This window comes from Rana temporaria, chromosome 2 (assembly GCF_905171775.1).
Source record: "Rana temporaria chromosome 2, aRanTem1.1, whole genome shotgun sequence".
In the NCBI taxonomy this organism is placed as follows: Eukaryota; Metazoa; Chordata; class Amphibia; order Anura; family Ranidae; genus Rana; species Rana temporaria.
In genome coordinates this window covers 419930024-419942504 of record NC_053490.1, presented here as the reverse complement: position 1 = coordinate 419942504, position 12481 = coordinate 419930024, and the positions used below count along the sequence as shown (strand labels likewise).

The following is a 12481-nucleotide window of genomic DNA, read 5'->3' as shown; positions in this document are numbered from 1 at the left end:
TTTTTTTTCAGTTACGTGATCGGTCAACTCCTGTCGGACCAACCTCGTGATAACATAGTTGAAAATATTCAGAAAAAGCTCATGGAGATTGGAGAGAATGTGGTTAATGGTGGTGTACCTGTCAGCCAGTATGAAATTAATAAGGTACATTTTTGAGGGAGGTTCCCTGTACTCACACTTTCCAATCTTTTTCCAGGATTGATGTCATTCTGAAATGTTTTTTAATGTTTGCCCCGGCTTTGAGAGATTTTTGCCTACTTTTTTACATTTGCTATATATAGAATAATTTATTGTTACTTTGTCAAGACTTTTATGCATATGTTCTGCTCTGGAGTTTGTTTCAGGACTTTTTAAACTTTTTTTTTTTGTCATGCTGGCCACAAACGCACATGTCTCACAGAGGAGTGGCAATAAGAATTCTGATGGCAAAGTTGCCAGCACTCCTTTGCTGCTTGGTGACCTTGCTTCTTAGCGTCTGGTTAGCAATGTACTGTTCATGGCATTCCTTTTGAGCGCCCATTAATACAAATTGCAAAGTTGGGTTCAAGGAGTGCAGCTTCTGTTTGTCGTTTTATGCAATAAGACATCTGGCTGTCCTTGAGGACCATGCATGCCAGATTTCCAGCTGGTTTTTCTTAGTCCGCATGTTGATCATGCATGGGGAATGTTTCTTATGACTTTCCTTACAGCAATGAGCAACAAAGATTTTCAAATTTAGAAAATATTGGTTATGAAGGCTTTTGGACCATCAGAAGTGCTGGTTTCCACACACTGACTGTTGAGGAGTGGATTTAATTTCTCTAACTCGGTCGTATGTCTTTTTCTAATGTATTCTATTTTTTTAATCAATGGTTTTTATTGGAATTTCAAGAAAATACAGAATAAGAAACAAGTATTTGAGTTAACATAGGTCTGTTGCTCAAGACCCTAATTTCCAATTGCAGATAACATTCTGATGTTTTCTTGATGTCTCCATTATTGGAAGAACTGACAGTGAAGTCAGGCTGACCCAGTTGATAGCATAGATAGAGAAGGAATTCGATATAAGCCCACAAAGCGATAGTTCCCTGCAGGACTTTGAAGGGAAGTACAACATTAGATACATTCATCACCACTACTTGAACCACGTTATTTTTTAGAAGTTCTAAATTCAGAAGAATTTCAACATTTTGCTTTCACAGATTAAATAAAAGGCTGTTAATATATCGAAAATACCTCATGAAGTGGGATTGTATAGGCAACGAATAAAATTTTCAAAAATATATATGAAAAAATAACAATTTATTACAAAAATAGTTACAACATGTACAAAAATATCTCGAGCATTATAGGAATATACATAGTACAAAAACAAAACATGGATGATGCAGATACTGTCCGGCATACGGTACCATCACCATAAGGGAGGTAAAGTTGTAGCTGGAAGGCCGACGCGTTTCGAATGCTACGCATCCTTCATCAAGGCATAAAACAAGTATTGCATCTATTGCTTAAAAAGCTCCACGCCCAGGAGTGTGGGGCAAAAGGCCCCCGGGTTTTCAGGGACGCCGATGTCTCCTATGGCAGGTTGCACCATTTAAAACAAATCCCCATTTGAATGTCACTCATAGAGTGGATAGAACCAATTGGTTCAATTTGGGTGGTGTTTTTGCAGTCCTATATAAAGGAGATATTGTATGTCTTGTTAGAGAGCAGCAACTTGACTGAAAGGGCGCAAATATAAGGGGTGATAGTAGGAGGATAAAAACGTTCAAAAGATGACCTTGATCACAGTTTGAAACAGTCATCATAAGGGCAAAATCGAGCCCAAGTTTGTGTGTGTTATGGTAAGGCACTATTCTCCTGTAGTTCTTGAATGAACCACTGGGAGACCTTTGGGAGAAAAAAGCCACAGCTGCCTTCTATATCTACCCAAGGGGATATGACTATCCCCCTTTTTGGTAAATTTAATGACATTTGGGTACAAAGCCCAAAGTCTCCCCTGGCAGCTGATGAGTCAAACAAATTGAGGAAAAATGGAAAACAACCTGCATAATAGCCATAGAGACACCGATGTCCACTCGACCGGGGTGGTTGGCCCGTGACCCACACCTCCGAGCTATAGAACCAAGAGAGCAAATTTAGGTTAAATGCAAAAAAGAAAAACAAATATCAAAATCTCAATTATGACATGGAATCCCTTCAAATCAGTCCGCATAAATACGGTGGAAGGGAAACATCGAGTCAAACAACATATCAATTATAATAAGAATAAGCGAAAAAAACAAAAAAACAAAAAAACCCTCCCTATTTCTAAGTGTCATATATGTGCTGGGCCCTAACCTGAAAATGTCTATTGCGTTCACAGTGAAGGGGAAAGGGGGAAAGATTTGGAAAATGTGGGCAAAGTCATCCCGGAAATCAAAATCGGGGACGACATTCTTCATCCCCGCTTGAGATCCTAATCTGTTTTGCCAGAAGAAAAACCCTCCAAAAAAGGCCTAAAGCTCTCACTTTCGTTGAGGCCGGGAGGTGTAGTAGCCTTTAAATATCTGATCCAACGCATTTCGCGCTGCAGTAGAGTTTTGTTCCAATCACCCCCCGTAGGGGAATGTGAATGCGGTCCAACACAGTAAAATTTAGGTCAGGCATATGATAGCCGTGATGCTTGGCTATATGTCGACCCAATGGGAGATAGAGATTACAAATGCGCATAGAATGCATATGTTTCTCTATTCGCTTGGGTAGTTCCTGTTTGGTTTTACCCACATAGAAAGAACCACACTGACACTGCATGAGGTATACCACTCCCCGTGTTCTGCAATTTGCAAAATGTTTCAGGGAGAAGGTATCCCCATTTGGCAGTGTCAGTGTGGTTCTCCTCCCTATGACGGGACATTGGGCACACGTCCCGCAGGGGTATGTGCCAAATGTTTTGCAAGGATCCTTTTTGTTTATACCCTTGTACTCGCTTTTGACCAAAAGTGTACCCAAGGAGGGTGCTTTCTTAAAAGTTATTTGTGGCTGGTTTGTGATTAGATTCTTTAAAATAGGGTCTTCTGTCAGGATAGGCCAGAACTTGGAGATCGTCTTTCGGATTTTTTGATGTTCATTGGAGAAATTTATGATAACCCTAGTGTTGGATTCTTCCTTCTTACTGGTATTTTTGGGTTTAAAGATGAGAGATCGTCTATTTGTATCTCTCACTCTGTTGAAAGCCTTCTTTAGGCTGGTTTTTGTGTAGCCTCTTATCAAGAGGCGTTCAGTTAGCAGGTCGCTTTCCCTTTGAAAGTCAAAAGGAAACCCAATTGGATTAAGAATACAAATCTTTCCAATACTTGAGAATATCAGTAAAGATTTAAAAGTTAATTGGGAGAGCAGCCTGAACGAATGTTCCAAAAATTTAATGCAATTGCTGCAAAAGGAATACAGATTGCAACTACAGGTTCTTGATAAAGAAATTGAACTAATATACATGCGCCTTACACCTTTAAAAACTATGGAAGAGTATACAGGACAGGAAAACAAACTTAAAGAACATTTAGAAAATTTCAGCAAACAGATTCTTATTAAAAAAGAAAAGAAATACTGGAGAGATAAGAATGCCTTCTGTGAAGGAAGGGCATACAAATGGAATAAAGATAAAAATAAAAAATTCCAAAAAACCCAATGTTCAATCAAATGACTATCTGTCTGATGTACCTTCGAATTCTTCCTCATCAGCCTCCTCACATACCAGTCGGACATCGGCCAAGAGAAAGGGCCCCTTCTCTAAACATGGGACAGAAGGAGAAGTCCAACAAACTAGCAAAAAATCCATCACGGATTCCCAGGTGTCATTTTCACAAAATGAAAGGGGAGCTAGCTTGACAAGGAGAGCCTCGGGTGGAAACTCCAGGGGGTCTCCCTCAAATAGAGGTAAACTTTTCTCCCGGAAAGATACGGGGGCAATTTCAAAGACTTCACGCACCCCCCTAGATAATTTTTTGGAGAAGAAGGGGGTGTCCTCAACGCCCCCACTCTTTCAAACACAGATGACCATGGATCTGGCGGTGGAGATACCGCCAGAGGAGAATATAATAATATCATAAACCTATCCTCCCATACTTTAACAACAGTAGAGCAGGAAGTTTTATGTTTGGGACTCTCCTTCTGCCCCTCTAACACTGATTCATTTGAGACGATTAAGGATATCAACCTATTTGCACGGAGACTCTTTTATAAAGGTCTCTATTACAAACATAAAAAACAAGAAGAGGAAGTGGCCCCAAACCTCAAAGCGGCTGATTTCAGAGCCTTAAGAGACTTAAATCTCCTCTTACAGGAGAATGCCTCACTTGGTGACGCATGGGAAGAAGATCTAAATGAGGAGGCGGATGAGGAAATCGAAGAAGGCAATTTTTTCAAAATCAGGAAATTCAAAAGGAAATCTAACAAATTTCCTGTCCTGAGTTTGAATCCAGCAATTTCTTTATTTGTGAAACAAGTTTCCAAAGAATTGGAAACCTTAAAAAAGGACACAAACCATAGAAATCTGACCATTGAGCAGCAACATGCACTTAAAACCCTAAAAAATAGCCCAAATCTGATCATTAAAGCATCAGATAAAGGCGGTAATGTAGTTCTGATGAACAATATAGACTATGAGAAAATGTGCCTAAAAATATTAAACAATAAACAATGTTATAGGAAAATCACAGCAGCAACTGTGGACAGGTTCAATGGAGAATTTTATGAGCTCGTTGATAGTTTTTACAACAATGGCAGCATCATCAAAGATGTCTGGGACTTTATTAGAACACAGCACCCACGACAACCGACTATGTATTCTCTACCAAAGGTGCACAAAAACTTGCAAGACCCGCCGGGACGTCCAATCATATCTGGCAATGGATCAATTTCGGAATGTGTTAGTCAAGTAATTGACCAATACCTCCGACCCCATGTACTTGACCTACCATCCTATACTAAGGATACAATTCATCTTCTGCAGGTGTTGGAGGATTTAACCATACCTCCAGATGCTATCCTAGTAACTATAGATGTAGAATCACTCTACAACAGTATTCCGCACCAACTGGGCTTAGAAGCCATCAAGCGGGTACTCAAACAAAGACCAACCACAGATTGGAAGTTTAATCATTTCATTTTGACTATGCTGGATTTCATCCTCCAGCATAACACTTTTCTTTTCCAGGGCTCCCACTACCTCCAGGTACAGGGTGTTGCTATGGGGACGTGCTGTGCACCCTCATATGCAAACCTGTACCTGGGGGAGTGGGAGCGGGAATTTTTGTTGGGTGAAAGTGCGTCTATGTGCGCTGCTAACATTCTTGTTTGGCAGCGCTACATAGACGACATTTTTATTGTTTGGGACGGTCTGGAGAATGAACTTCAAGAGATGTTGAGGCTGATGAACATCAACAGCTTCAATCTTTTTTTTACCATGTCATACAACGACAAGGAGGTCAGCTTTTTGGACATACGTATCTTTAAAGAATTGGATGGTGCACTTGGCACATCCTTATTCAGAAAGGAAACGGCGGGAAACACTCTGCTTCACGCGGAGAGTTTTCATCCGGAAGTACTTAAGAAATCTATCCCATATAGTCAGTTCCTTCGGCTTAGGAGGAACTGTTCCACGGATTTTGACTTTCAAAGGGAAAGCGACCTGCTAACTGAACGCCTCTTGATAAGAGGCTACACAAAAACCAGCCTAAAGAAGGCTTTCAACAGAGTGAGAGATACAAATAGACGATCTCTCATCTTTAAACCCAAAAATACCAGTAAGAAGGAAGAATCCAACACTAGGGTTATCATAAATTTCTCCAATGAACATCAAAAAATCCGAAAGACGATCTCCAAGTTCTGGCCTATCCTGACAGAAGACCCTATTTTAAAGAATCTAATCACAAACCAGCCACAAATAACTTTTAAGAAAGCACCCTCCTTGGGTACACTTTTGGTCAAAAGCGAGTACAAGGGTATAAACAAAAAGGATCCTTGCAAAACATTTGGCACATACCCCTGCGGGACGTGTGCCCAATGTCCCGTCATAGGGAGGAGAACCACACTGACACTGCCAAATGGGGATACCTTCTCCCTGAAACATTTTGCAAATTGCAGAACACGGGGAGTGGTATACCTCATGCAGTGTCAGTGTGGTTCTTTCTATGTGGGTAAAACCAAACAGGAACTACACAAGCGAATAGAGAAACATATGCATTCTATGCGCATTTGTAATCTCTATCTCCCATTGGGTCGACATATAGCCAAGCATCACGGCTATCATATGCCTGACCTAAATTTTACTGTGTTGGACCGCATTCACATTCCCCTACGGGGGGGTGATTGGAACAAAACTCTACTGCAGCGCGAAATGCGTTGGATCAGATATTTAAAGGCTACTACACCTCCCGGCCTCAACGAAAGTGAGAGCTTTAGGCCTTTTTTGGAGGGTTTTTCTTCTGGCAAAACAGATTAGGATCTCAAGCGGGGATGAAGAATGTCGTCCCCGATTTTGATTTCCGGGATGACTTTGCCCACATTTTCCAAATCTTTCCCCCTTTCCCCTTCACTGTGAACGCAATAGACATTTTCAGGTTAGGGCCCAGCACATATATGACACTTAGAAATAGGGAGGGTTTTTTTGTTTTTTTGTTTTTTCGCTTATTCTTATTATAATTGATATGTTGTTTGACTCGATGTTTCCCTTCCACCGTATTTATGCGGACTGATTTGAAGGGATTCCATGTCATAATTGAGATTTTGATATTTGTTTTTCTTTTTTGCATTTAACCTAAATTTGCTCTCTTGGTTCTATAGCTCGGAGGTGTGGGTCACGGGCCAACCACCCCGGTCGAGTGGACATCGGTGTCTCTATGGCTATTATGCAGGTTGTTTTCCATTTTTCCTCAATTTGTTTGACTCATCAGCTGCCAGGGGAGACTTTGGGCTTTGTACCCAAATGTCATTAAATTTACCAAAAAGGGGGATAGTCATATCCCCTTGGGTAGATATAGAAGGCAGCTGTGGCTTTTTTCTCCCAAAGGTCTCCCAGTGGTTCATTCAAGAACTACAGGAGAATAGTGCCTTACCATAACACACACAAACTTGGGCTCGATTTTGCCCTTATGATGACTGTTTCAAACTGTGATCAAGGTCATCTTTTGAACGTTTTTATCCTCCTACTATCACCCCTTATATTTGCGCCCTTTCAGTCAAGTTGCTGCTCTCTAACAAGACATACAATCAAACGTCCAATTCAGGTCCATGCCCTTTTGTAAAATGGCCGCCGGGGAACTTCCGGATCCGGCTGAGAGGTTTTCAGATATCCCTGATTTAACCAACCAATAAAATGGCTACGGGGGCGAATTGTATGGCAATCGAATTGCAATTGAATGGCAATTCGCGATGGCGAGTCGAGTGACAACTTAGTCCCATTGGGGTGGCATTCGAGTGGCAATCGAATGGCAATTCACAACGGTGAATCGATTGGCACTCGAATCCCATTACCAAAATGGCCGCGGTGATACTTCCGGTCCCGGAAATGACGCGGATCGGTATACACTGAATGACGGCGCTACAATGCGCCTTGTAACAGCGGCGGTTTGCTTGAAAACAATAAGGAGCCACACATGGCTTCTCAGGAATAACATGCTTCAATTGATGGGTGATGAGGGGGAGGACTACAGCACCTGAATACAGTTAAGGTAAGTACTTAAGGAGGGCCAAGAGGGTTGGGTGGTGTCATTCCCTCTCCATATGTAGGAGAACAAGGAGCTGTCTTTCCTCTCCAAGGGGAATCTGTCTGGGCAACCCAAATCTTTTCAGGATTTACCTGCACCCGGCTCTCCCCTTTTTTGGATACAAAGACTTCAAACTACTGGTGGTGAGTTTTCCATGAACGGTTTGGAATACAAATCCCAACCAGTTATTTAAGGCTCAAATGCTGGGTTATTATTTCTGACACAAGTCTTTGATATATCTCCTTTATATAGGACTGCAAAAACACCACCCAAATTGAACCAATTGGTTCTATCCACTCTATGAGTGACATTCAAATGGGGATTTGTTTTAAATGGTGCAACCTGCCATAGGAGACATCGGCGTCCCTGAAAACCCGGGGGCCTTTTGCCCCACACTCCTGGGCGTGGAGCTTTTTAAGCAATAGATGCAATACTTGTTTTATGCCTTGATGAAGGATGCGTAGCATTCGAAACGCGTCGGCCTTCCAGCTACAACTTTACCTCCCTTATGGTGATGGTACCGTATGCCGGACAGTATCTGCATCATCCATGTTTTGTTTTTGTACTATGTATATTCCTATAATGCTCGAGATATTTTTGTACATGTTGTAACTATTTTTGTAATAAATTGTTATTTTTTCATATATATTTTTGAAAATTTTATTCGTTGCCTATACAATCCCACTTCATGAGGTATTTTCGATATATTTGTAGTATTATGGGATGATGGCAACTACATGCTATCATATGTGAGTTGGTTCTTCTTTTTTCAAATAAAAGGCTGTTTGTGCAGAATTGTGCTGCAACAGCGTTATTAGATTTTTCTCTTCCGTTCATGGAGGGACACAGCAGCAATTGACCTTTAGGGGTCATATCCGCTTCCTTCAGGAGAGTTTAGGCAGAAAAAAAGCACTTTAAGTGTCAACAACACTTTCCTCAGTGCAGCTCATTCCAGGGGGCGTGCCCCCCCCCCCCCGGGTATAACCCACACTCTGCTCTAGCAGCCTCAGTTTTTCTCTGCCTAACGACAGGAGAGGACAGGCACTCTGGAGTTCTGTACTCTGGAGATTTTTTTCTTGCGATTTTTTTTTCTTTTCCCGCTTTTTATTGTTTTGTTCCTGCATTTTTGAATCCTGTGATTCTTCTATCAACAGCCGACTGGGTGACATGCTAGGTCTTGACTCTTGTAGTCCCACCATGTTTGGCCATCGAGCGGCCGGGAACATTTTGTTCTAGGGCACACATATGATCGGCCTTTATGGTTTTGTCAGTGTGTCTGGCCGACAAGCCATGCCGTTTTATGCGGACGTTGGTTCTGTCTGGGATACCTCCAGCCGGTGGTCGCAGGACAGGTAAGCCCCTTGCTCAGGTAAGGTGGAATGGCTGGAATCTTCCCCTGGGAGGTCGACTGAGGGTTTGCCCTGCTTTCCTCTCTCCTCTAATTCCTCTCCCTCCTTTCCCATTTGGGTAGCGACTGTGAGGGGGGCTTTCAGGGGTCTCTTTATTACACCGGGGCCTGTGTGTAGCGGGGGCTGTGTGTGTTCACTGCAGGGGGCTGTGTGTGTTCACTACAGGGTCGTGTGTGTGCTGCGCTGTAATGCTGTGTCAATTTTGGCATTTTAAATGGGCAACGGCCGCCATTTTGCCGTAGTCGCGCTTTATATGGCTCGGCGGCCATTTTCCTGTGGTCCTATGGCGTTTTTTTTCTTTGCTATACGGAGGCATCTCTCTGAGGGAACAGACAGCAGCGCGGCCGGCTTCTCAGCACACTTCAGACTCCTCTCAGCTCACGCTGCACCGTGCGGGGTGGTGAGTTCCCTGGGGGGCCCCCATACTCTGTGTAACGGCCGGGAGGTGACCGTGGGTGGTTTCTGCTTTGCAGTGGGGTGACACCGCGGTGGGGCACTATGGAGCCTGAGCCAGGTATTTCTTCCCCACACATGCCTGAGTTAACCCTTGATGCCCCTCCCCCTGCCACATCTGTTGAGGCAATGTCGGCTGCCCTGGAGGTTTTTTTTCTCACCAGGTTTGAAGCAACTGGTGCCCGGATGGGGGGTAAAAAGCGCCCCCTCCCTGAGCTTGCTACTGGGGATGCCTCTGACACAAAACCATGCCCGGCTATTGCCCCTGCCTCTGGTTCTGTAGTGTCAGAGGATGCAGGCTTGACCCACGTGGACAGTGAGGATGACTCTGTTTCAGGATCACCTACTGACAAGGAATGTGTTGGAGCTCTTATTTCTGCGGGCGTGAAACTCAGAGGTTTTGGCGGAGGCACCAGATGTGTCGGTCCCTTTTGAGTTCCGCAAACTGCCCCGCACTACAAATGTGTTTCCTTGTGTTCCTTATTTGGACAATTTATTGTACAAGGAATGGGATACGCCGCAGAAAGTTTTTGCGTTGAGGAGGACTTTGTGAAAGACTGGGTGTCTCCTCCTTCTGTGGACCCTCCCGTGTCCAGATTGAGCAAAGCCACCACGTTACGTGGAAGCGGCTCCTGCCTTTATGGATCCTGCTGATAGGAGAGTGGAGGCTGTGGCCCGCTCCCTAATCACTGTAGTGGGTTTGGCCGTGAGGCCGGTTTTGGCTGGGACTCTAGTGTCACAGACTCTGACTGAAAGGGCGAAGCTCCTGCTGCAGGAGCTGGAGGCACAGGATGCTCCCGAGACCTGTAAGGACCTGGCTGAACAATTGGTTCAGGGTCTGATGTTTGTCTGTGAGACGGTTCTGGATACGCTCCCCTTGCTTTCCATGGCCTCTGCGGTGGTATTGCGCCGCTTTGTGTGGCTGAAATGCTGGTCTGCGGACCAACCCTCAAAAAAGGCCTTGGTGGATTTACCCATTAAGGGTGAGCGGCTTTTTGGGTCATCCCTGGATGACATCATTAAGGACGCCACGGGTGGTAAGAGCACGCTGCTTCCACAGTCTGGGAAGGGCAAGGAGCCTCGCCGTGAACAAGGGCCCTGGTTTTCTACCCCCAAGCGTTTTTTTCGTGCGCCCAGCACGGCGTGTAAAGATTTGTGAGGCGCTGGGGCCCGCTGCGGGGCAGAGGTGCGCCTGGTACCGCAAGCCTAACAAGTCTGTGGACAAACCTGCTTCCGCATGTAGGTCTGCCCCCGCCCGTGTCTCGGGTGGGGGGCCGACTTTGCGGATTCGCGGCTCGGTGGAGGTTTCTTCTTTCCGATCGTTTGGGTTTGCGACGTAGTTTCCTCGGGTACAAGATAGTTTCTCTCTTGTCAACCAAACGGATCCTTTCCTTCCAACCTCCAGCTTCTGGTGGGGGCTGTCCAGGATCTTCTGGTCAGGGGAGTGATTGTGCCAGTTCCCTCACAGGAACGGTTTCAGGGGTTTTACTCCAATCTGTTTATGGTCCCCAAGAAGGAAGGGGTCCATCCAATCCTGGACCTCAAGGCCCTCAATTGTTTTGTCAAGCTAAAATAATTCAGGATGGAGTCGATTCGCTCGGTGATGGCGGCACTCCATCAGGGGTACTTCAATGCGTCCTTGGATATCATGGGCGCGTACCTGCATGTTCCCATTTGCACAAAGCACCAGAGATTCTGCACTTTGCGGTCGGGAGGACCGTTTTCAATTTGTGGCTCTTTCGTTCGGCCTGGCATCGGCACCACGGTTTTTTTTGCCAAGGTGTTTTCCCCCGATACTGGCCCTGCTAAGGCAGCGAGGAATCGCTATCATGGAATATCTGGACGACCTTCTCCTGAGAGCTGCTTAGGGTTAGAGGAGGACGTGTCTATCACGTGTCAGACTCTCCAAGAGTTCGACTGGCTTGTGAATATCCAGAAGTCCGTGTTAGTTCCGTCCCAGAGACTGGAATACCTGGGGCTAGTCCTGGATTGTGCGGAAGCGCGGGTTTTCCTCCTGACGGAGAAACTGAAGTCCCTACGATCTGCTGTGCAGCAGTTGTCGGCCCAGAAGTGGTTGTCACTTCGATTCTGCGTGTTAGTTCTGGGTCTGACGGTGGCCTCTTTCGAGGCGGTCCCACATGCCCAATTCCACACAGGGAGCTACAGAGGGAAATTCTGTCTCGTTGGGACAAGCTCCCGTCATCTCTGGATTCCCAGATTCAATTGACCCATCTGGTCAAGTCTTCCCTGGTGTGGTGGCTGACATCTCCGGTGCTTCAGACCAGGAAGTCATTTCTACCGTGCCGCTGGACAGGGGTCACGACGGATGCCAGCCTCTCCGGTTGGGGTCAATATTCTGGAGCTCCGAGCGATCAAGCTGTGCCTTGTCAGGTGGTCCCTGGATCTCCAGGGCCGACCGGTCAGGATCCAGTCCGACAACGCCACGGCCGTGGCGTACGTCAACCATCAGGGGGGTACACAGTGTTCAGCTGCGTCTCTATCGAAAGATGCCACTGTTGGGGTCACTATCGCCTAATTTACGCCTTCCCTCCTCTGAAGCTTCTTCCTCGCCTGCTGCGCAGAGTGGAAGCCGTAGGAATTGCTACAATCCTGTTCGCTCCAGGCTGGCCGCACTGCTCCTGGTAGCGGACCTGGTGCATCTGGTGGCAGACACCCCTGGCGTTTACACCTGAGAGAAGATCTTCTGTCGCAGGGTCCGATCTTCCATCCTGTTTTACAGTCGCTGGCTTTAACGGCGTGGCTGTTGTGAGCCAGGTGTTGTAGGACTGAGACCTGTCAGGCTCGGTGGTTTCTACCATGCTGTGTGCACGGAAGTCTACTTCACGTAGGATTTCCCATTGTACGTAAAAAAAAACCTGCGTCTCGATGTGT

The 12481-nt window shown here is 45.4% G+C and overlaps 1 protein-coding gene across 2 annotated transcripts in view; it reads left to right on the top strand.

The window, feature by feature from the left end:
* POLA1 (DNA polymerase alpha 1, catalytic subunit) overlaps positions 1 to 12481 on the top strand; it is a 481679-nt gene that overhangs the window by 181327 nt on the left and 287871 nt on the right. For both annotated transcript variants that reach the window (XM_040338205.1, XM_040338204.1), the window contains exon 30: positions 12 to 144. In XM_040338205.1, coding sequence (XP_040194139.1) covers positions 12 to 144 — 133 coding nt within the window. The remainder of the gene's footprint in view (positions 1 to 11; positions 145 to 12481) is intronic.